Here is a 24,507-nt window from a genome sequence, read left to right as displayed (position 1 = left end):
ATCAACATGCCGGCGAAATGACGAAATCGTGCGAAACTCTCTGTGTCTGAATTGATTTTCGTCTATTTTGGGATGCTGATGAAAGGTTGTGCAATGTGTCTTATAAAAATGATTAAGGTTCGCGGTATTGCACAAACAGGAGAGCAGAGAGAGGCAAGAGCGGGCGTTTCTGAGTCGGTAGCGCGAGACGGAATAGGCTAAGGTTTGATCGGTGACAACACTAAAACTTACAGGTGTGTAAAAGCAAGCAATATAAAACCTCCTTGGTAAAAGTATGTATGCTAACGTTACATGTATTTGATATTTTGATACGCCGGCCTCTCACCTATTATGTCATATCCCAGCAATAATTTTTTTACGTTTCTGAGACCGTTCAGGCAGGACGGGGCAGTCAGAAAAATAGCAACCATTATCTCCCTTCCAAAATTATATCACAATTAGGTTGGAACTTGAAAAACGTTGAATACTTTACTCAAGGAGGTTTAATCACTTGATTAAACCTCCTTGCTTTAATGATTTGTCAAGGTTTTGTTGAATGATTGGCCCCGCCCACATATTATAACACGTAACAACGCCCAAATTTGGTGAGGACCGAAGCTAAGTCAACTATTTTTATCTTACTTTACTAGTACATAAATAATGCAAATCAATGCACTATTTACATATTTCTATGAGGGAATGGGACAATAGCTCTCATTATAACACTTTCACACTAGCTTGAACAAGTTGAGTTATTTGGGTAGAAAAGATGATCAACTTATACAATTTATGCAAATGATGGTTACTTTCATAATCAATCAGAAATTTTCATAGTTAGGATTGAAAAGGATACATATAACATTATCTTTTTCTCCTAAATACGAAATCATTTTTTTTTTCAAATTCTAACGTTAATGAATTCTAACGTTAATCAATTCTAGTCTCATGGAGTTTTTAAGCATCATTTGGCAAAGATATGAGGTCACAGAACTCTTGTTAATGGACATATTCTTTTACCTCAGGAAAGTGGAAGAGTGCTAAAGATGGGTGCATCTCAGAGCGCCCTAGGTCAGACCATACAAGATGCCATACAGAACTCAGATCTGTTGGAGGCCAGTCTTGTCTTTGAGAGTATTGCATCTGGAGACCAACCTAAACAGACACCTGAAACAGGTATTAATGTTATTGTAGTTAGAAGTAGTGGTGTTGATGGCTGAGGGGTTGGGCTAGTGGACACGCTATATGAGTCATGAGGTCTTCCTGGATCAAATTGGGTCTGACATCACCCCAAGGAAATAGTGATTGTCACTGTCCTACTCCGACTTCTCAGAACAGAGCAAGAGAAAGTGACTTGCAGTGACACAAGGATCTCGGAATGTACAAGGAATTATTAAGTTACAGTTAGTTACAAAGATGTGGCTGGTGCACCCTATGACAATCTCATAATCAGTATATACCGCTGGACCTACTCTCCAAGCAGAGGATTGGGTCCGACTAGTTTTTGATGTGTTTTTAGGCATTTTTGTTGGGCTTTCTATTTTGTCCCGTTTTCTGTATGTCGTGTGGGTTGGTGACATAAAGAAAATAGGTCAAAAGAGAGAGCCTGAAAAAAACACCTAAATGGACCCATTTCTCTGGTTGGAGAGTATCCTATACTACCATATGGTAAGACAAGTCCATCTCATTCTGTAGCAGGGGATGGAGCATCAGTGGCCAATGGGTCTGTGAGCAAAGAGCAGCTGCTGAAGTTGCAGTTCCCCCTGCCAACAGAATGGACCAGTCTGCTTCAGAACAAGCTGACTCACGTCATCGTGGCTGCAGACAAGAGTGGATCCATGTCTGGTAACCCGTGGCGACAGGTGAGGACACGCCCAATAATGCCAATCTTTATTATGCTGTACACTTAAAGTATGTTGTAGAGTATGGTCTAAGAGCTTTCGGGAGAAATTTAAAAAAATTAAGCAAAAGATAAGAACGTCTATGGTCTAAGTTCCAATGCTACCCTCGCACTAAATCTTGACACTATTTTTGATACATTTTTGATCACAGATTTTTGGAGTAACTTAGAAAAGCTAGATTGCAAAGGAAAATAATGTGTTTCCTCAATTTTTTTTTTGTCTGGAAGGAAATATAACGGTAAAACTGTCCCCCATGCAAAAGTGTCTCCCATGCAAAAGTGTCTCCCATGCATAAGTGTCCCCCATTAAAAGGTAACCCCCATGAAAAAGTCTCCCCCATGAAAAAGTCTCCCCCATAAAAACCATTGATCACCTAATGAAACAATAAGGAGTAATTATATATTCTGTACTGTCCACTGCCCTGTCAACTGTTGGGCACTCAGAACTGAAGCTCCCCCTGTCTTTACCTTCAGGTACAGCAGGCCCTACTGTACATGATAGGAGATGTGGCCAGTGTCAACCCCAGTGTGGCACTGGATGTGGTCATCTACAACAACGAGGCTAGCCTACTGCAGTATGCAGGGTAAGTAGTACATGTTAGCACATCGGTGTTGGATGATTCCATTGAGACTGATCATGCGTTTGGTCTATAGAAATTTTATTTTTAATATAAGGTACCATGCAATGTACAGAGGTTTTTACTTTTTTTAGGTATAACTGTCATCAATAAGGAGCAATTTCAGAATTGATTAATCTTAGAATGAATTAATTGATTTCAAAACTAATTAACTACTTTCAGAACGAATTGATTTTACAACAAAATTACATGTAGCTGCAACTAACTATCACAGTATCTATCAATCTGATCAGTATCTAGTATCTAGACTGTCACAATCTTAGCTCAATCTAAGTAGTACTGTAAATGAATGTACAGTACTTTTCTGGTGGTTTTATGTCAAAGTAAGAGGGGAAAGGAGATTTTTGAAGTTTTTTAAGTTCGCATGTATACAGTTGTAATCAAAATACATTGGAAACTCTTATTCGAGGTGTAGAAGGTCACCACAGAAAACTACCGCAAAATTTCCAAGGCTTACAGTATTTTCTAAACTTCTGGATAATTGTATTCTGTGACAGATCCTACCAGGAAGCAGTGAACCGTGTGAAGGCTGACGGGATGACAAGTTTTGCAGCAGCGTTCAGTTGTATCAAGGAGTGTCTGAAGACTGAAATACAAGGTGGGAACAAATGAACTCTTGCTTCTGATTCAACAAGTCAAATTCATGTTTTTACACAATATTAAATAATGTAAGTTTGCTATCTTTTAGAATAATTTTACCACATTTTGATAGAATTGGGGTATTGAGATTTCAGTACTCCACATATCTGTCCATGAAAGAGTATCAAAAAGGGATGGTTTGAAGGGGCTCAAAATATATGCCTACAGATTGAAAATAAACTTCAGTGTGTTAAATCATTTGTTCAACCTTCCTGACCACATAGATTTCATAATGAAAGGCAACTAGGCCAAGCTTTTTTTTCATTCGCTCACTCGCATCAGTTTTGGGGTTCCCAGAGGATGTCATCCGTATGATCAAATCAACATGGCCTAGAGTGTAACATTATTAATTGTGCACTTCTCCTATCTCCAGGTACACCAGTATCCAAGACAGTCGTGGTGTTCATGACTGACGGGGCTGACACCTGTAACCGTGGAGATCACATCAATCGCTCCATCAAGAGCTGGAAGGAGGCCCTGGCTAGACTTGGCCATGAGGTGGGGGAACATTGATGACCGTAACTAATATTTGCAGTGTACTTTCTTTGTATCACCCATTAACAACTTATTTGAATAGTCTGTAGGTTTGTTTCAGGTAACGTGTACAAATGCATTTGATTAAAATATCCTCTTCCAGACAAACACTTAATTATATGCCTATTCTAAGGTCTTGGACAATAAAGTTCATTTGCACACAACCAAGTGTTTTTTACCTAGGCAATACTGTCTGATGCTACTTTGCACTGCAGCTAGATGGCGCTGCTGCAATGTGAAAAATGCAGTCCCAAACATGACTGAATTTTTTGTGTACATCACAGTTCATAACTGGATGTTATCCAGTGATTAACCATCCTGATGAAACTATTGGTGGAGGTCTTTGACTTCATTTTGGGATGCCTATCAGATTTTTCAACTGTAAAGCAAGTGTGTGAATATCATCAATAGGAGAAACTACGTGAGCCTTTGCAAAGCTTTACATTTTGTAGTGACTGGCATGTGCATGTACCATAGGACCAATGAAACACACTCTTGTCACTAGGCGATAGTTCACGTTGTTGGCTTCAGCGCCCAGCACGACTACAACTTCCTTGGCCGTCTGCGGAACACGGGGACTACTGCGGGACTATTCCGCTACACGGAGCCCAGTGACGGGACAGAGGCCCTCAAGGCCAAGCTGCAGGAACTCTTTGACTTTGTGGCTCTGAGGTAAGAAATGTAACTGTAATTATCTCCATGAAAAATGGAGATATTATTTTGTGCGTGTGTGTTTGCGTGTCGGTGGGTGCGTTTGTGTCTCTGGGCTTTTATAGTTAGCATACCTTAAGAACCTCGGGATGGGTTGTGATGATATTTTCTATGTGTGCCAAGACAAAGGTCAAGGTCAATTTTGGGCCCCCTGGTGTGTGACTTTGGTACTGCAGCAGAACTTCTTGCTTTGGTATCTTTTGACCTGGATATGCTTTGGTGTGGTTTTTTTTGGTAGGAGATAGCTTTTGATGTTTGGAAGACATGTGTGTATCATTTAGCCTTGAGAGAAATATGGAAATACTTGTGCACTGAGTGTTCAAATGGCAAAACAGGATAAACTGCATACTTTTGATATAATTTTTTTATTTTCTGTACATGTTTTTCTCCTCTTCAGTGCTGGTGGGGAGGTTGAGATGCTGATGAAACTGGAAGGAGAAGACAGATTCTATACACCAGATGGCAGCAAGCAGACTGTCACCATCAAGGGGGAAGTAGTAGTGGAGGAGCAAGAGGAGGGAATAACAGAGGGGGCAGCAGCTGCAAGCAGTGTGGAGGGTATGTATGTTTTTTCATTAACACAGGGGTTTCAGCTGTGTGTGCTACGTAATAACACTGCAGATTGGCATAGGTTGCAATGAGATATATTCTTTGTAGATATCATTTTGCTTGGCCATCTTTGCAGATAGGCTGAAGAGATGTTTTGAGCATCAGCCATTCTTTAATTTGTCCAAATTTCTAAGTATGAAGTTTAGATTATAGGTGCTTGGTTTGGTATAACATTGATAAAAGAATGTCTCCTATCATCTAAAAGATACATCTGAGCTAGCTAATACTGTAACAAGTTTGGGGCTTTCACCTTTGACCTCGTGCATGCACAGTTCAAACCGTGAACTGGCTTATTATGATGTATATGTAAAATACTGTTGACAGGTCAAAAGAGGCTCCTGGTCCAGGCAGATACGTGGGTGATTATGGCTGACCCTGTGACCTTGCCACAAGTGTCCATCACCTTGAGGATGCAGGTGGCTGGACAGGACCTGGAGCTGCCCTGTCTAGTCAAGGAGATGTCACGGGAGCTCGTCAAGGAGCCAGCTGACAAGGTGGGTCATAGGCCAAAGGGAGATAATCTCATCAATGAATAACAATTAGGTCATACCACTGACACTGCCTGTCCTTGGTGCTGATTGGATTGTATTACAGGTCCTTAATGCCAATTGGCTGATGTGTCCTGTCCTTGGTGCTGATTGGCTAGTAAATGCCCTTCTTAAAGTTAATTGCTGATGATGTCCTCTCCTTGGTGCTGATTGGCTATCAAGTCCAGTCCTTGGTACTGATTGGCTATATCACCCTCTCCTTGGTCCTACTTTGCTGATATTGTGTATCCATGCTAATGTACTGCATTATCCTGTCCTTGGTGCTAATTGGCTGTTAAATCTGCTCCTTAGTGCTAATTGGCTACTACACTCTCTCCTCCTTGTTGATTGGCTACCTTAACTTACCCCTTGTACTCACTGGCTACTATGTCCCCTTCTTGCTGCTCATTGGCTACTGTGTCCTGTCCTGCCGCAGGTTTTGTGGGCCCTGCGAGTTCTGGAGAGAAATGCAGATTCTCTCAGTGTCAGACTGTCCAAGGCTATCACCAGTGGTGGAGATGGTATGTTATTTCAGTTTCTTGCAACTTTGTGCTCCTTAAGAATTGCAGACCTTTTTTAAAGAACTTTGGATAAATTGTGAACACTGTGAATAACAAGAAATATTTTTACACCATAGGAGGCGTGTTTGACCAACTAGAGAAACGTCTGACTAGACTACAGGAGAGAGTGACCAATGTCCAGGTGTATGGGCACAAGGGAATGAACAAGGAACTCAGGAGAGCCCTCTTGGAACATCTGAAGGAATTGCAGGGCAAGGTACACTTTCATATGGTCCTTTTCATTTAGTCCTTTTCTTTTAAACATTCATGGACATTGAAGATAATTCAATGATGCATTAAAGTAAAAAGAATGCAAAACAAGTGGCTAAAGTTGGTGCTGTCTAGCCCTGCTCCAAGACAGGAATTTCAACAAAATCAGCATTTTGTTTTTATTGTGCAAGCAACTGGTGTGTACTTTGATAAAAGAATTTAGTATTGCCAGGTTTTATGACCTTTTCCATTATTGGGTAGAAAGGTCAGTACAAACTTGATTTTTCCTAACAACATTACAATGCTTATGAGTCATCATTTTCCAAGTTCCTTGTGACATTTTCCTGCTAAGTACATATTTAACATTTGTAATTGTATTGCTGTTTTCTGTGATTTTATGTCGTTTCTTTTGAAAATTATGAATGTTTTTAAATGAATGGGCTGTGTGAATTAGCTACAATTCAGACTGTTGGTTGATTGCCACATGCTAATAAAGTTCCATTGACTTTGACTCTGATTTGGAAGTCTTTTTAGGTTTCCCCCTTCAATCCTGCCATCCTTAACATACAGTACTAATCACTATATTTACAGATCGACCGTATGCACAGTCTGGTGGCAGACTTCAGGAGAGCCCAGGGGTCGTCTGTGTCACTGCTGGCAAAGGCCAACGACCTCCGTTTCTCCACACAAGTGAGCATTACTGCTGTGTAGGGGTGGATACTGCTTCGGCTTAATAAGGTCCAAGTCCAAGTTTAGGTCCAGAGATTTAGGTTCAGGTCCGGACCTGAACTTGATCCTGTCCAGTTGATGTTTTGTTTTATTAGACCAATATTAAGCAAAGAGAATTAATACTGACACGCACGACTAAAAAAGTTTCTTGGTGAGAAGACTCAAGATAAACCAGTGTTTGATATTTGAATGTTGCACTTATGTCAAATGCCTTTTTTGTCAGAGGGGAGACTCAAAACACTTTTTATCAAACAAAATAGAAAAGTTTATTTGTACTTTGTTCAGGTTTTTGGACTCAGGTTTTTGGCTTTCAGGTTTTTTTGACTCGGTTCTTGGATGTTATAAAGGTCTGAATCTGGTCCAGCGAACCGGTATCCACCCCTACTGCTGTGACACCATATGAGTGTTGTGCTTGACATAACTGCATAACACTACCGTTACAGTTACTGTAACAGCTTTACCAGTATGGGGAGCATTTAGTCTCTTAGCGGCTTACCCTTGTCTAGTGTTTGTTTGTATTGCATGCATGTACATGTGCATGTACATGTACATGTACATGTGTCTGATAAACTGCCTCATGGTTTGCACTGAATAATACAAGCCCCATATCCGGAGAGATTTATTTGATGCACTGACACCGGGAATTTCCCCTACTCTTTTTGAGTGTGGTATTTTTTTTTACGTGCTCGAGGTTTGACTCTCTTCAAATACCGGACCTCCAAATAACATCCAACCAAATTTAGGTACTCATTTTCACCTCACTGAAGTGAGAAAATTTGTATAAAGTGCCTTTGCCAAGGGTGCAACGTTGGCACATGTGAAGGGATTTAAACCAGGGCCTCTGGGGGTTCTGGGCCAAACATCCTGCCATTGCGGCACACAACGCCACAATCACAAAATTGGGGTTAGAATTCCAGCTTTTTGGCTTAAACAAAATTGCAATACATTTTGAAAACTTTGGATATCAAAATGTTGTCTTTGTTTACAGTTCACCAAGTCCCGGCGCCAGCGCATCATGGACAAACGTGTCAGCAAGAACGTGTCAGCTGTACAGGAGGCAGCAGCACAACTGAGCATGCTCAGAGTGGACCAATCAGAGACAGCCAACCTATCCCAGAATGCACTGGACTTCTTCCACTGTGTGCTGTCACAGGTAGCAAACTATTCTACCTTTCTTGAATCATAATTAACCTTTAGAGTCAGATCTTTGGACAGAAGAGAACCCAGATTATCAGACACTAATAATAACACATTCAAACTTCACAGAATGTTTTGTTGGTAAAATACATTTTTTTAAATTGGACTGCTGTCCCAATGCAAGACAGGACATACCGGAAGTTTGACTGTTATCAAAGTCTTCTTGAATGAAATGACACATTACTTTGGCACAATGCTTTATGGACAAACAAGAAGTTTGGAGTCAAACTTTTTTGTAACTAAAGTTTCTTTTTGTATTGTGTAAGGGATCAGACGTTGAACATGATTTGTTGTTTTACAGTGCAATGTGAGGGAACTGTTGGAGGATCCTGATGACAACTCAGATGTCCTTGGGTTTGGGCTGGCCATCAGAAGGTCCGAACATGCTCTGGATGAGCCAACACTAGTAAGTCCTTATACTTAGTATTCTGAGGTATCTTAATCATATGACTGTAACTGGAGCAGGAAGCCAAATTGAATGATGTTTCCTTTAAACCTGAAACTGTGTTTGCAGGTTTGTTGAAAAAGAAACAGGAGCATTCTATGCCACTCAATCACGATATTTGCTCGTACTGAACTGTTTGACCTTAATAGTGATTCTGTTTGCATGTAGCAGTCATTGCACGCTACATACATGACGCTAGTATTTTTGGTCATGATATTTGTTATAGCAATGGTAAACTGTCAGTTTTTAAGTTAGTACAAGGAGGTAACCTCCTTGGTTAGTACGAAATATTTAAAGTTGATATACATGACTGTGTTGTTGCATGTGATAGTCACACTGTACTTATGAGCCATTTCATTTGCTGCATCTGGAGAAAGTCAGATATAATATTAAACTTGTACCGTTCCTCCAGCTTTACATACATGGTGTGAGTGGCTCCCTGGTCAGCAGGACTTCTATACTGGAAGCTCTGGAGCACAAGATACAACTGAGCGGGCACCTTAGTGCACACGGGGGCTTCACCTTCGACCCGGATGCTGAGCTAGGGGTGGCCACCGTCGGACAGGCGAGGGAGCCAGTCAACTCATGGCTGCCACTCTACGTCACCAAGTCTCACTGGGATAGGGTAAAGGTAGGGACTGTTGAACCCAATGCTAGTGACAAATTGTGCAAATCTGAAAAGTGCTTGACATGTGCCAATAACAATGCTGTGCCGCATGCCTTGCGTGTTATTACCGGCTATACAGATACAGATTCTTCGTCACTCAGAGGTATCTTTATTTCAACAGTTGCTGATGGCACCATCCCTGGGGTACCTCTGCACCCTGGATCCACTTGGCTTTGACCCCAAGCAGCAGGACGTCCTGTTGATGGTGCTGGGCAACATGATCAGCCGGCTAGATCCGGACACAACCGGTCAGCACCAGCTCAGGCTGCTGTTTGCCTTCCACAGGACATGTGCAGGTATTCTGGCATGATGTTGTTCTTCAAAGGGTGGAAGGCAATGAGGGATGCCATCAATGCTAAATTCGGGAAGTCAGCGGCTACGTATCACGTTAAATTTGACAGGCTGGCTTCACTTTACTAGATTCAGACACCCATTACGCTATATGAAGAGTGTACCAATTTTCCTCTATGTTGAATTGGAGGGGTCCAGCTTCACATTACGTGTAATGAAAACAGCTGATTCAAAGCCCTTATATGTATAAGGACATGCAGGCCCCCTCTAAAAGGCAGCTCACTGCACCAGTCTGCATCTGAATAGAATGACATGTTGCTGTACATTTACCATCTGAATACCAATTTTCTCCAGTAGAACAAATTTTCATTACAGTATTTCCAAAATATGGAAACGGTGTTTCATACGGTCTTTATCCGAAAATAGGAGTTAAGATAGAATATGAGTTTTACTGGAGGTTAGGTATAGGGAAAGAAGAACAGGGTCACAATGTTTCAATTTCTCCCCAATTTCAGCAATGGTGGCAGACTTCAACATGGTGGAGGCTGTTGAGGAGAGGGTTCGGAACTTCTGCAGCTCCATACAAGGTCGCACCAAGGACGTACTGGTCAACCTCTATACCCTGATTGGCTCGGTTGTTTGTCTGCCAAGGGAAACACTGAAGGATATCTTTGGTAAGACAACAGCTTCAACTTGTTTTTGTGTTGTTTGGCTTTTGAGTATGATACTCTTCTGAAACAAAACATTGTACGGCAGGAATTTATTTTCCTGATAGCACTAATCAATGTGATTACCAATCTCTGTTGATTCCTATGGCTTCATATTTATTTCAATCTAAGGTTTTCATTGGCTGTTTTAACTTAATCTTTCCTGTCCTTGGTGCTGATTGGTCCTTGTTCCACTTCTTGCTGCTGATTGGTTTCCCCTTCAGTCCTTGTTGCCGATTGGTCTTCATTAGTCCTTGGTGCTGATTAGCCCTCCTTTCTGATATACTTGCAACTAGCTAGTCACCCTTTCTTTCCAATACTTAATATATATTGGTCAGCCAAGTCATTCATTTGTGATGACAGCAACCAATAAGCGCAGTTAATTACATGTAGTTAGATTACAAATTTCTTACACTGATTATTTGGTTTAACACTGCTGTGTTGCTTGCAGGAGAAAATGGCGAGAAGCTTGGCAGTTTCTGGGTGTCGTTCGTTGCGGAGGCATACCGCAGGGCAGCAGGAAAGATGTACAAGGACAAGTCCGATAACGTGGTGGATGGACTAGTTGACCTGCTACTACACGGGGAGGGGCAGGGTAGGTCTCAGAAAATTTCCCATCTATTGACAGAAGTAGAACATACTAGGCTAGTATGTAATGGAAATTTTATAGTGGAACTTTATAATGCCACAGACCATGTTTATGCTCAATTAGTACTTTGTTGGTATCCTAGCATTTGAAATAACCAAAGATGGCCTGTGTATGAGGGAGCTTCACCTCTGCATGTAAAAGAACCCAACACACTTGTCAAGGAGAGTAAGGGTGCTTCCCCGAAAACTCCAACCGTAGCATAGCCACATTTTACAATAAGCTACTCAAAAAAGCATAATTCTTCACCTCAATTCTGGATGACAAAGGAAAAAGACAATGCAACTTGGACCTCATATTATTTGTGAAACCTTCTGTTTGCACTTAAGGTCTCATTTCTGTATTACTTCGAGTGGGTATGCTAAAAGAGTGCATGGCCCAAAAAATTGAACGGCTGCATGAACGTGTGTGTATATCGGTGGGAAATTCCCTTTTGGCTAGGCCAGCCTATCTCAAGCGTCAAACTGATGAAAGCTTGTTTGTATCTGAAGAAATTAGCAGGCAAAGTTCGGCAGCAGGGTCGGACGTACACAGGCCGGTCATTGTGTGTGAATCGGTCCGGCGCTTACAGCTGGAAAGTGGCTTTGTGGGGGTGTAGCCAAGTGTAGTTTGTAATTGCTATAAAAAGAGATTGTATGTAGTGAAAATGTTATCAATTTTTTTACATAATCTAAGGTAAATATTCTCAACATGGAATGAAAAACATTGGCACATTTTCTATATCTTCATTACGAACGCGCCCATGTAAAACACGTATTATAACATGTAATCCTATGGGGCGAAAAAACTCATGAATGAGACCTTAAGTAAAAATTAAAAATATTCATAAAAAATCAACGATTAGCGCTGGAGCGTAAATTTCAAAACGATTGATAATCCGGCGTCACCCCACATTTTCTGACTGCAGGTTGTCATGGCAACGGACTAGTCTACTTTTTTGAGGGGCGTTTTTATTGTTTTTTTCAATGTATTATGCTTTGCTAGATATAGAAGCCAGTTGAAACAAGACTATAGTTTTAGATCGTAATAACACGAAAGAGAGCATCGTTCTGTTCCTTCTGTTGCGTTTTGTGCTGGAAAATTAGGTGTCAACAAGCACAAAGACGCACGTATCTTACTTAACTGCAGCTAACGCATACGCAAGCTAGCATATTGCAATACACTTCCAGACGTAAAGCTCCGTGTCAAGTAAATGGCTATGGAATACACTTTGGCTTACGACGACAACCCAACCCCCTCCCCCCATGCTTTATTCGTGTATCTTGCCTTATTCGTGTATCTTAGAACGATTCCGATGGCCGTCTTTGTGTCTGTACCCAGATCCAACCTCGCACTTTCAGAGTATACCCTGCCAGGCTGCGCACAAAGCAGCACTTTGATTCGTTGTCTAGTCCTATACGCCTTTGATTGCATATCAGCCAAGCTCAAAAACACGCTTTCTGGCCAGCATGGGCGTAATTTGAAGCCCAGAAACACTAAAAGCCGCACAATCTGTGCTCTCCTTATCCGCGTCGGCTAGGGGGCGCTTTCATGCATTTTACAGGTGTCAAAGGCCAATGCGTCGACGTAAAATTCCCAAACTTTCAGGGATGATGGAGAAAATAGTTTTCTTTCGTTTTAATCATTATTGACTTAATACATTATACTTAAGATCTCATTTCTGTATTACTCTGAGTGGGTATGCTAAAAGAGTGCGTGGCCCAAAAAATTGAACGGCTGCATGAACGTGTGTGTATATCGGTGGGAAATTCCCTTTTGGCTAGGCCAGCCTATCTCAAGCGTCAAACTGATGAAAGCTTGTTTGTATCTGAAGAAATTAGCAGGCAAAGTTCGGCAGCAGCAGTCGGACGTACACAGGCCGGGCATTGTGTGTGAATCGGTCCGGCGCTTACAGCTGGAAAGTGGCTTTGTGGGGGTGTAGCCAAGTGCAGTTTGTAATTGCTATAAAAAGAGATTGTATGTAGTGAAAATGTTGTCAATGTTTTTACATAATCTAGGGTAAATGTTCTCAACATGGAATGAAAAACATTGGCACATTTTCCATATCTTCATTACGAACGCGCCCATGTAAAACACGTATTATAACATGTAATCCTATGGTGCGAAAAAACTCATGAATGAGACCTTAATGAAATGATCCTTTCTTAACTTCAGGTGTGATTCAGGGCGGAGCCTCCCAGACTGAAGCTCCCCTCTCAGACCCTTCAGAAGCCCTCCTCGCCAAGTGTCGCCAGGTGGCCAGCTGTGGCAGCACTCAGGCCATCAAGGTCGATGCACCCGTGTTCGACCCTGCTGCAGGGGTCACTGCCCCTGAGGTCAAGGTCAAGACCAGCAGGAAGGTGGACAGAGCCATGGAGATCTGGGCGAAGGACAAGCTGGGATGTCCTCTGGTAAAGATATTAGAGATAGATGTAGAAAAATGTCTGGACTAAAAAATATCCAAACTGTTCCTTATCAGCTTCTTCAAAAGGAGTGAATTTGAGTGTGCAGTAATCATAGTGACTTTTATGATGTATCCTTTTGGTTTGATGGTTTGGACTATAATTGTAGTGACTGCTATTATTTCAATGAATCTAAAAGCAAAATTAATGTATGGAAAATGTATAGAGTTAACTGCAAAAACACACACAAACAAACAGACCAAAAACAATACCTCCTTTAAAATAGTAGGCTCTCTTATCGGCCCCATGGCCTAGAATTTCAGTCTGTTAATCACTACAAGGTTGATAAATCACTAATACTGGCAACTCTGACCTTCACTTCCTGTCACTCGGTGACCATGACTAGCATATGGAAAATGCAGAAACACAGACTTTTAAACAAACACACTGAAAGAATTCTTCCTGTTTCATGGAGAAAGAAACACTACTTAACAGCAAGTTTGTTCTGTTTTAATCTAATCTCTAGAGTAAGAAGGATGACGTGACTGCTGCTAAGAAGGTTGTGACACGCTGGCTAGACTTCGGGCCCCAAAGTGTTGGTGCTCAGATGGAGGGAGAGAAGGAAGCAAAGAAGGACAACTACAACCCTGAGCTTGTCACACAATCCATGCTGAACACAGTGGCACAGGTTAGTTTGAAAGTGACCAAACATATTCCCTATGTTGTCTTGTTGAGCTTCTTGTAGAAATATTTTGAAAAGTAGACTAAAATTCAGTACCAGCTCATTTTCTTTCAATGTGATAATTTGTCCCTTTTTTATGTTCTACATGTACTTTCAAAGTCATAAACATCTTGCAGACAGTTCAATACTGAACTTTCTGACTGCTTCATTGGGGCATCCTTGGCTATATCTGTATAATATATAAATAATTATGAAAATATGAAGATTTTTGTCAGTTGTTAAATTGGCAAGATGAAGACATAACACCTACTGTTAGAGGGTATCAATTTTTTTACAAATCAAGGGTTCATAAAAATTCCTTCTGATTTCAGCTTCTCTACAAGCTGCAGGGAAGACTGACCCCACAGCTTGCAGCTCTCCCCAGCTGCATTGCCTTCGTCAACCACTGGGTGTCCTCGCAGTACTGCTTCAGTGAGGTGGACAGGAACAGTGGGCTTGCCCCGGAGACATGGATCTCGGGGGTGAAGGAGGCCATCAAGTCAATGTACAGCACTCTGGCAGAAGGTGATAGATGCAAATTGATAAAAATATTGGTCAGGAGTGAAAATATTAAGTTTGTTCCCTCACCAGAAGAGTTAGGAGAAAAATGATAATGATAATCAAATACTGAATACTACTTATACTACTACTACCGTTTAGTATCACTACTGTGATTTGTATCTCTATGAACTTGAAAGGACCTATTATGGATGGTGGCCTGTGACTGTTCTTGTAGTTCAAATTGTAGTGCCTAGTGCCAAGTTTAATTGCTGTTTCGGTAGCAGCAAAATTTTTTACAGGAAGGGGTTGCTAGTCCTTTCACTGACCTGTTGTTGTAGAAAATTTGTTAAATCTAGTGATAACAAGTGACAATTGTCATATTCAGTGAACAGACTAAAACGAATCTGTTCAATGTTCAATGGGCTTATGCCTGATATTCTGTGTCAGCCTTTTTGTGACTCTTTTGTTCCTTACCCTCAGATGAGGGAACTGAGCCAGAGGACATGTCATTGGGTACCAATGTGGATGAAGGGGAGGATGATGACTATGAAGATGATGATGATGACACAGGTGGGAAGGCCCAGAAGAGGAAGACCAGAATGGTTCGTAGCAATTCACTGCAGTTTTGGAAATAATTGAGACAGCACACTTTGTATAATGTGAATCATCTGAGGACTCTTACCTCAGGGGTTTCTTAAAGAATGCAATGAAGTAAATCCTACATCAGAACGTCTTTCATTTAACCCCTGCATGGGGGTACCGTAGCACTCTCTGCTAAATTCAGAAAGATACTGGCTCCTTATCACATTAGATTTGGCAGATTGACTTTTCTTTACGCTAACTTCAGGTGCTGGCAAATGCCATATGTAGAATGCAACAATTGCACTCAACATTGAATTCGAGCAGTCTGACTACAAGTTGATTATGTGTCATTAAAATGACTGATAAAGCTCAACGTAAATGAGCATGGAGGCCCCCTTAACTGACTCAATTGTAACACTTTATCAAAGACTTATGCTAGCCCTTATTGTTTAAGTCATTATGATGTTAAGTCTTCTATACTTCTATTTTGTACTATGTTTAATAGTTGTTGCCATACATTGTACGGTGTACAATTGTTGTATAATAAACTTTAAGGTCTTTTTCTTCTTTTTGGATTTCTACCTACAGAGCACGAAGAAAAGGGTGCGGTTCCACCTGCCATCCCTGCTAGGACTGGTTGCCCCTGGTAACGACCCCGCCCTGCTGTCCCGTGCGATGGTGTGCCAGGTGCTGTGTTACTGCTCCAACAGCAAGGCCAGACAGGCAGCTAAGACTGGACTCATTCTGGATCTGGGACAGCTAGGTACAGCCTCATCAAATTAATTGTTCTACTCCCAGTCCTCAAAACAGGTTGATGACAAATGCTATCAGCTAATGTTCAAACTTAGCTGTCAGACTTTGAACTGATAGGTGCCATGTTGCTATGTTCTGGTTCCACACAGAACTGTTTGTTTTTGTTTTGTGTGAGTTTCCATAGTCATACTATCTGGAATTTTATTTTTACTAAAGAACTGGTTCCCACTTTTAACATGAGAGGGGAAACTTGCTTGTTTTGCAAAGAATTGTTTTACAACATGCATGACATTCCTGCTTATTTTCAAATTATTTGATTTACAATCACACTTGTATAAATTTTACCACATATCCTAATTTCCCAACAATTTACACTAGCAGACACAAGATCGATAGGTCGCGGGTTTGATTCCTGGCATTGACCTGCCAAGAAGTTGTGTCCTTGGGAAAGGCACTTTACATGACTTTCCTCACTCCACCCAAATGTACAAATGGGTACCTGACTTCGGTTTAGGAGGTAAAGGTCGTAAAAGGAGAGAGATGGGCTCTGTCTTCCAATACGATGTCCAAGGCAAAGCGGATTAGCATTTACCCATCGCCCCTACCGCGTCAAACACTGGCTATGGCAGGCCTGGGCTATGGGATCCTTCCATTTTTTTACATACATATACGATGCCACACTAGCATGTAGAGGAAAGCTGACTGTTTTTGATGCCTCTATGTAGATGCCGCAGCAAGCCCAGCTGTGCTAACCCTGCAGCAGCTCCACCGCAGCCTGCTGCAGCGCAGGGAACACGTGCTGCAGGCCATGATCGAACGCTCCATCAAGCAGAGAGCAAACTACTGCATGGTGGAGGCCAGCACTGTCTGGGCTTTTATTGGTAAGTACATGTACAATCAATCAATCAATCAATCAATCAATCAATCAATCAATCAATCAACCAACCAACCAACCAGTCAACCAATCTTTATTCTTCAACTTAGCAGACAGGTCTGAATTGGGTCTATGGGTTCGTTGACCTCACTAAATGCTGTTGCTTGCAATGAGTTGATTGATGTTTAAATTCTGTCCTGTGATTGGTTACCTAATAAACACTTACAAGGAGAAAGATGACGGGTTCATTAAAATTTCATGAACAGTGTAAAAAAGTTTCCATCTGAAAAGAGATGTAGTATTTCATGTTCCGACCAGGGAAATGCAATTTGGTGCAATTTGACAAACGTTTGCGACTGAACAACTTTTGTTCCAGGTATGAGCTGGAAACATCCTGTTGGGCTAAAACGTGAGCATGGTATTTGCCATTGTCCTTGCTTGGTTGATTGATGTTTAAATTCCATCCTGTGATTGGTCCACAGGTTACCTAATGAACACTCACAAGGAGAGAGATGACGGGTTCATTGACCTCATCAAGATGTTGACGTCACCTGACCGGCAGCAGCCCATCCCATTGGTTGCTGAGAAGGTTCGGATCCTGGTGACCGGGCAGTACGAGGGGAAAGCGGTTCTATCCTACGGGAATGTCTGGCTACCTGAGAGGAAGTACAGCCAGGCATTGGCTAAGGTTGTAGGGGAAGAGGTAAGATGTGATTTCTAAGGATGTAATAATTTTATCATATAGGACGTTTTATTTACTATAATTTCGTGTTTCTTTTGCAGTGTTTTTATTGTGCGGTAGGAGGGAATTAGCCTGAGTACCAGCCTCCGTAGTGACCGCTGGCTGAAAAAAAATTGCTTGCTAACCGTGGTGACCGCTGGCTGAAAAAAAATCGCTTGCTAACCGTGGTGACCGCTGGCTCAAAAAAAATCGCTTGCTAACCGTGGTGACCGCTGGGTAGAAAAGAAATCTCTTGCTAACCGTGATTAGCAAGTGATTTTTTTTGAGCCAGCGGTCACCTAGGAGGCTGGTCCTCATATCAGGCTAGGAGGGAATTGCAGCATTTTAAATTTGCAGTTGGAATTCAAAGCAGAGAGCCCACCGGAAAAGTTTCAAGATTTACGGTATTAGTTTAGAAGAGTATCATAGAAATCATTATAAATGGATTTAAAGGATTTGTTGGTATGGCTCTTTGACTTAAGCCTGGAATCCATCATACCCGGTACCCTATGTTTGCTCCAATGCTCCCACACAGAATAGTCTGTGATAAACATGTGATTCTTTCCCACCCATAGGCCTGGGGAGAGATTGAGGTGGAGGTGCGATCTAACGTGTCTGTCCACGTGTACAGGGAAAGCGACATCCCCAATCGCCATGGACACTGCAACTCCAACCCTTACATCCCCAACGAACTACGTAAAAGGCTGGGAATGCCGCTACGGACACTACAAACTACCAGGAAGGGAAAGAAAAGGAGATAGCATACATAACATACATTCTGAGACTTTTACCTACAAGGAAGAGTGTAGAATACCTTGAATAGTTTCATCAACATAAATGATATTTACCTGTACTGTAGGAGCATCCTCACTAGTCAGCTTTAGACAAGACATACAGTTAGAAGTGCATAGGTTAAACGGATCAGGTCGTTCCACCAGCTGCTGCCACCCTGCTTACCTGCAAAGCTGGTATTTTATGGCAGATATACCAGCTATATATACACAGCTACCTGGCTGATGTTTTGGTAACTCAGTTCACCACTACTCCAAGACACAGGGCGTTGTGGCAGCAAGGATGTGGTCCCAAATGAGGCCGAGTCTATATCCCACCTCCTCTGTTAATGACATGCATTGTGTAGAAGTAGTACAGTCCATCCATGCTCGAGGAAAGAAGCTGAGGAGTTATCAAAATGTATTTCAGGTAAATGTCACTTTAAGATGTTGTGATCCAAGAACCTAACTTCCCGATATGATAATAGTTTACAACATGGCAACATGGACAAGGTAGTCAAATATGACTTTTCTGTGATGGGAAATTCTTTTTTACAAGATGGTGATACAATGTAGATGTAGAATGGGCCTGTGGACATTATCAATGCAATATTCTTCTTCACATCAGGGATATTTAAAAATGTTTTAATTCTTCTCATAGCCTGTGTTGTTATGAGTTTAGTTTTCTAATACACTCATCATTTATGTGGCTAAATAATGCAATATACAGCTACTTGAGTTGTATGGAACATATTTTACCTGGATTACATATTTCTATTATAGAGTATCATATTGTTAAATGATTGTATGAAGTAGCTGGTCTGCCTGTGAAATTTATTGTGAGTACATGTACTAGTACTCAAAACGAAATAATGTTTATATGACAACCTGACTTTTGTCACAAAATTTACAAAAAATTTTTTGTCAAGTCGATGATGTTTAAAAGGTTGACATTCCATAAGCTGACTTTGACAATGCTTGTACTCAAAGAAAATGTTAAATTGCAATCCTGAAATTAACTAGCATTGTTAGGGCCAGCAGTGTTATTGCAAGAATGATATTCAATAATTATTGTACATGCACAAAAATATCATATTTTACTAATTTTGAATGTACATTGTATTTATAATCTTCACATTTTATTGCAGTAGGATTAGCATCCTAAGATGTTGGCGATTATTTTAAAATATTTAAGGTTTGGTTTTATAGCAGCCTGATTTCTTATCATTTCTTGGCTTCCTTTTCTGTTCCAACTATTCCAAGTAGGCATGTTAGTATTGTTAGAGGCTAAATTTCAAATGAAATGCCCCTATTATAAAAATACTAGTAACACAAGGTGTATATGACTTGCATAACTTGAAGTCCATGTTAAGATTTGTGGAGTAGGAAATAATGTTAATACGTAAAGTTACTTTCCTCTTTATCCTATAAACATGCTCCAGCATGCTCCTTTAGTGTCACTGCTATCAAGAAGGTTAAGGTGAGGGACAGGCATGCGGCAGCACTTCTGGGGTGTCTTGAAAATACTATTTAGTGTTACTTGTGGCTCTTGATTTTTTTTCTCCAAGTAACTCTGTGCAAGACAATAATTTATGCAAATTTTTATGACGTCATGATGACGTCTTCAACAATTACAGGGCCACGCCCCTTTTTTTAAAAGTGGTTCTTCCTCGCTAACGATCCAATGTACAAAGCTAATATTTTAGGGACAGATGCATAATGATGCCATTGGTCAATACACTGGCTCCTTTTTTCATATCTTTTTAAATTAATTTTTGGTGAATTTTTTTCAGTAATTTAATGAGAACCTCCTTCTGTGGGCCCTCACACATTATCAAAGTATCAAAATGCTAATGCCACCTGTGAGAGGCAAGTTCAGGTGGTAAACCTCAGAACAGCATTTCTTTTATTAGAAGAGACTGCAAGCTTGGATTTCGAAGAGCTGAGGAACGAAGCTGGTGAGACGTCATTACAGTTCAATATAATGGTTTATTTCAATCAGTTCAGAACATTTTATAAGTTGTATTACGAAGGTCTTTGAAGCATGTGTCTATTGAAGAAAGTATTTTTATTTCCAAAGAAACCATATTCTTTCTGCTCTTTTTTGTGATGCCATATTCTGTTTTGCTTCTGTGAGCTCTTGAGAAAAGTAAAATAACAAAAAATGTGTGCCCAACTTTCAAATAAGCATGATATCTATTAAAAGAAAATCTATGGATACAATAATCATTGTGACTTGTAAATATTACAAACTTTTGTGATCTTTAATAACAATTACATGTACAAACTTTTGGTCTCAGTTTCTACATCATACATTTTTACATAAGCGCATTGAATTCTAAGTCTAAGTATCTGATGAGAGAGAAAAACAAACTTGTATGAGAATGTTGCATTTTTACTGTTCTCTTTGTGGGTCAAAGGTAAAGACCCCAGACTTGCAAAGAGTTCTTGTCTGAACCATGCTTAATACATGTTTAGACATATTCTGTTTTATGTCTCAGGGTCTTCGATTTTGACATATTTGTACAAAATGTATCTTGTTCAATCCATGAACCAGTCCGGATCATGTGGCAGACTCTTCCTTCAAGTCTATCTCCATCTTCTTCTCATAGTCTTGTCTCAGTCCCTCCACCAGAATGTTTGCTATAGAGTTGGGGTGGTTCTTCGGCGTGGGTCTGAGGGAGGGGTAAGGGTTGCCCTTGTACTCTAACACGGCCATGTCCCGCGTGTTCTGTGTGGTTACGGGGAGACGGTGCAACCTGCAGTAACGCCCGTCGTAGTTGGTAAAACGTGGCGCTAGAGTCTCGAACAACTTGGGGATCAGATCCTTTTCCTGTTGAAAAACAACCAAGAAATGTTAAACACTATATGTATTAAAGTCAAGGCAATAGTTTCTAATGAAAAAGAAATACACGAGTATAATAAAAATGCATGTAAGAGATGTCAAAATCAAATTGGGAAGGTGGAAGTGTAATCACATATTGGCCTTCGTGCAGTGTAAATTAGTAAAGTTCATAACGACCGTTTATATCTTAGTGTAACGTGGGGTCGTGTGGCGTAACGGCAGACTTTCCGACTCAGAACCAAGGGGTTCCGGGTTCGAATCCCCTGCTGCCACCGATCTTGTGCCTTTGGGAAAAAGGTACTTAACACGATTTTCCCCACTCCACCCAAGTGTAAAAACGGGTACATTATGTGTGTGGGTCACGACATCAGCAATAGCTGCCTGTGTCCCAAGTGTATTGCACTGTTGCAATTCCAATAAATCAAATCAAATGAAATCAACAACAAATACAGTGTATACTGGTAACATATTCTAGAATCTAAAGTCCTGTTACTGTGATCGGGCATGGCAAGATTTTTCGCTTCGCTCACTCTGAGTCACTCAGTGGTTTATTCATTGGTTATAGGAATTGACCATGCCTTACGACACTATTTTTTCACTGTTGACAGGATCATCGTGTCAACGGTGCAAATTTTTTCACTGTTGACAGGATCATCCTGCAGTGCGAATTTTCTACGTATAGCAGACAGGATCATCTTGTCAATAATGCGGATTTTTCTACTGCTGACAGGATCATCCACAAAAAAAAAAAACTTACCGTGATCCAGTAGTCAGCTATCCTCATGGCCCCTGCATTGGTGTTCCCAAGCTTAGCATAGTCAATCAACTGGATAGAAGAAACAAATGGGTTTGTAACTTTTCAGCCATACAGAAACAAGAGTTCGGAAACCTCAAATCTCCATGAAATATATATTACGCAAATTAGGCCCACATTTGCATAATTTGTATTCAACTATGTTTGCTGTCACATATCTTCCAAATGCCACAAGTATGAAATCCCAGTTATCTACCAATATGGAATTACAATCATCACAATATTTTCTAATTAATCATGCAAATTAGGTCTTCATTTGCATAACTTTTATCTATCAATGTCCCTCAGTTACATATGTTGCATTTTTTAACTGCCGTACCATTGCAAGTCTACGAAAACCACGCCTTCCGCACTGGTATTCCAGTGCTGAATCAATGGACGAATCGGCCTCAGCACTGGTTTTCCAGTGCTGACGAAAGTTCAGCACTCGTTTTCCAGTGCTGAACTTTTTTCAGCACTCGTTTTCCAGTGCTGAAAAAAGTTCAGCACTCGTTTTCCAGTGCTGAATCGCTGTATTCCAGTGCTGAGTTTCTTTCAGCACTCGTTTTCCAGTGCTGAAACTTGTCTCAGCACTCGTTTTCCAGTGCTGAATGGAGTTCGGCACTCGGTTACCAGTGCTGAATGCGCGACAGAGCGGCGGTGCCTGGTCACGGGTCATGTCAAAGGTCATTCAGCACTGGTTACCCAGTGCTGAAACCGCCGTCAGCACTGGAACCGAGTGCTGATGTACAAAAACCACGCCTTCAGCACTGGATTTACCAGTGCTCGGGGACAATTCAGCACTGGAAAACGAGTGCTGAAAAATCCCCAGCACTGGAAAACGAGTGCTGAAAAAAACTCAGCACTGGAAAACGAGTGCTGAAAAAAACTCAGCACTAGAAAACGAGTGCTGAAAAAAACTCAGCACTAGAAAACGAGTGCTGAAGTGTTTTCAGCACTGGAACGTTTTTCTTGCCAGTGCTGAGTGAGAGAAGTATAAGTCGTAAGAAGTGCAGCATGGTCACTTGAACTTACTTAGTTTGTGATTCATTCAGAATAAACAATGACCAACTTTATTCCGACACAATTTTGTCATCTTGTTCATTGTGTAATTGTATAGTAGATATAGGTATGAGGGATGTGTTACAAATAAACAACTTTATTTCTTTCTTTCTGGTCATAAATTGTATCTTTGTTTCGTGATTGTGATGTGCGATACAGCTCTTTTGGGAGATATTTGGGTGGCCCTGAAAAGTGCCGGTGGTTCTGATATTATATGCGTTTCAGATATGTGTACATTAGCCTTAGTTGGTATTACTACTGTAAAGCTCATGATATTTATATGTAAGTAGTTTCAATAAAGTATTTTATTTTTTTTGTAAAATGACTAGTTACAATGCGTGCAATTCTGTTAAGGCTTGTTTCAATGCGTTCTGTTTACATGGTTTAGGCTTGTTTTGTTGCCATATTCAATGTGTTTCCGTGCACGTGAATCATACCAAATAAAGTGTTTTGAAACTAGTATTGGTTCGTTTGCTAATCAATATTTTGAAATTTAACATTTTGAAATTAAATAAGGAAGTAGAATTTGTAATTTCAGGTAGGCAAATGAGTTCCCGGGTGTCTAGTAACTTGTCAGCAAACAATGGTATCTTCCAATGACGTTGCAGTTACCCTTTAGCCTCTGGCCCACCGGAAAATCTTACTCAAAAATCGGTCACGTCGAGGATTTATAGTCAGAGCAGCGTCAGAGCAATTTACCCCGGTAATATAGAAACTGAAATCTGTCATAGTTATGCGCTATGGATAAATTTCAGTGAATAGTCCGGAAAAATACTACGTTTTGAAATCGCAAGTAAGTCACCGCCGTAACGTATCTCAGCACTAGTTTTTCAGTGCCGAAGCTTGTCTCAGCACTCGGTTTCCAGTGCTGACGTCGAGTTCTCCAGTGCTGAACTCCACTCAGCACTGGTTTTCCAGTGCTGAACTAAACTCAGCACTGGTTTTCCAGTGCTGAACTAAACTCAGCACTGGTTTTCCAGTGCTGCACTAAGCTCAGCACTGGTTTTCCAGTGCTGAAGCCACTTTCAGCACTGGAACCGAGTGCTGAAAAAGGAGAGCGTGGTTTTCGTAGTTTTGCCGTACCATTGAACGCAGTGGGTTTATAAAATGCAGCCATTAATTTAATAGCCAAATTATATTCTTATTTGCATTATCCCAATTTTTGACCTCCATTTTTCATGGAGATAATAAACCACAAGATAAAAACAGACAACCCATGTAGATACAGAGAGGATCCACCCACCTTTTCGGCATAGAACTGAGCCTCATCACACTGGGCATAGGTGGACTCAATCCGTTCATGTCGGACCAAACCTGTCACAACCCTCCTCAAAATGTTCAGTCTTTGCGGCTTTCCACCGCCCAGTTTTCGCTGCCTCTTGCCATGGGTGATCAGCAGCATTAACGAAAGCCTCATGTTGAATTTGAGTGTCCTGTCTCCTTTCTAAGTGCGCAAATTGGCTTGTGAATTTGGAGTTTATCGCTTGAAGAACTTGTGATTTTGCAGCATGCTCCCTT

At 41.0% G+C, this 24,507-nt stretch overlaps 2 protein-coding genes across 4 annotated transcripts; one reads left to right on the top strand and one right to left on the bottom strand.

Moving 5' to 3' along the window:
- On the top strand, positions 1 to 20,772 carry LOC136447823 (uncharacterized). 3 transcript variants are annotated; one of them, XM_066446890.1, is made up of 26 exons: positions 1 to 202; positions 1,002 to 1,152; positions 1,672 to 1,838; positions 2,351 to 2,460; positions 3,012 to 3,112; positions 3,527 to 3,651; positions 4,193 to 4,359; positions 4,796 to 4,956; positions 5,332 to 5,501; positions 5,971 to 6,055; positions 6,172 to 6,311; positions 6,896 to 6,994; positions 8,022 to 8,186; positions 8,532 to 8,636; positions 9,088 to 9,306; positions 9,464 to 9,638; positions 10,149 to 10,307; positions 10,792 to 10,935; positions 13,141 to 13,376; positions 13,894 to 14,055; positions 14,421 to 14,613; positions 15,070 to 15,191; positions 15,760 to 15,934; positions 16,650 to 16,805; positions 17,281 to 17,501; positions 18,095 to 20,772. In XM_066446890.1, exons 2-26 carry the CDS (start codon positions 1,023 to 1,025, stop codon positions 18,278 to 18,280), a joined length of 3,873 nt encoding a protein of 1,290 aa, XP_066302987.1. In that variant the 5' UTR covers positions 1 to 202; positions 1,002 to 1,022; the 3' UTR covers positions 18,281 to 20,772. The 3 variants fall into 3 exon arrangements, with proteins under 3 accessions (XP_066302987.1, XP_066302988.1, XP_066302986.1); XM_066446891.1 differs by having other exon boundaries at positions 1 to 233; positions 1,675 to 1,838; XM_066446889.1 differs by having other exon boundaries at positions 1 to 233.
- LOC136447826 (large ribosomal subunit protein bL17m-like) lies at positions 20,259 to 24,406 on the bottom strand. The gene is made up of 3 exons (XM_066446900.1): positions 24,233 to 24,406; positions 21,892 to 21,960; positions 20,259 to 21,122 (listed from the first exon to the last, which is right to left on the bottom strand). The coding sequence occupies exons 1-3, from the start codon at positions 24,404 to 24,406 to the stop codon at positions 20,853 to 20,855; spliced, it is 513 nt and encodes a 170-aa protein (XP_066302997.1). The 3' UTR covers positions 20,259 to 20,852.
- Positions 24,407 to 24,507: the final 101 nt, after the last annotated feature.

The sequence above is a fragment of the Branchiostoma lanceolatum genome, chromosome 13, assembly GCF_035083965.1.
Source record: "Branchiostoma lanceolatum isolate klBraLanc5 chromosome 13, klBraLanc5.hap2, whole genome shotgun sequence".
Lineage (NCBI taxonomy): Eukaryota > Metazoa > Chordata > Leptocardii > Amphioxiformes > Branchiostomatidae > Branchiostoma > Branchiostoma lanceolatum.
This window is presented reverse-complemented; position numbering and strand designations above follow the sequence as displayed.

Excerpts from the sequence above, each read along its gene's own strand:
- LOC136447826 (XM_066446900.1), bottom strand. The coding sequence starts at position 24,406 with ATGAGGCTTTCGTTAATGCTGCTGATCACCCATGGCAAGAGGCAGCGA. Across the intron at positions 21,961-24,232 it reads CTCAGTTCTATGCCGAAAAG|TTGATTGACTATGCTAAGCT; the intron begins GTGGGTGGATCC and ends TCTTCTATCCAG. Across the intron at positions 21,123-21,891 it reads TAGCTGACTACTGGATCACG|GAAAAGGATCTGATCCCCAA; the intron begins GTAAGTTTTTTT and ends GTTTTTCAACAG.
- LOC136447823 (XM_066446890.1), top strand. The coding sequence starts at position 1,023 with ATGGGTGCATCTCAGAGCGCCCTAGGTCAGACCATACAAGATGCCATA. Across the intron at positions 9,307-9,463 it reads CTCACTGGGATAGGGTAAAG|TTGCTGATGGCACCATCCCT; the intron begins GTAGGGACTGTT and ends TTATTTCAACAG. Across the intron at positions 10,308-10,791 it reads AACACTGAAGGATATCTTTG|GAGAAAATGGCGAGAAGCTT; the intron begins GTAAGACAACAG and ends TGTTGCTTGCAG.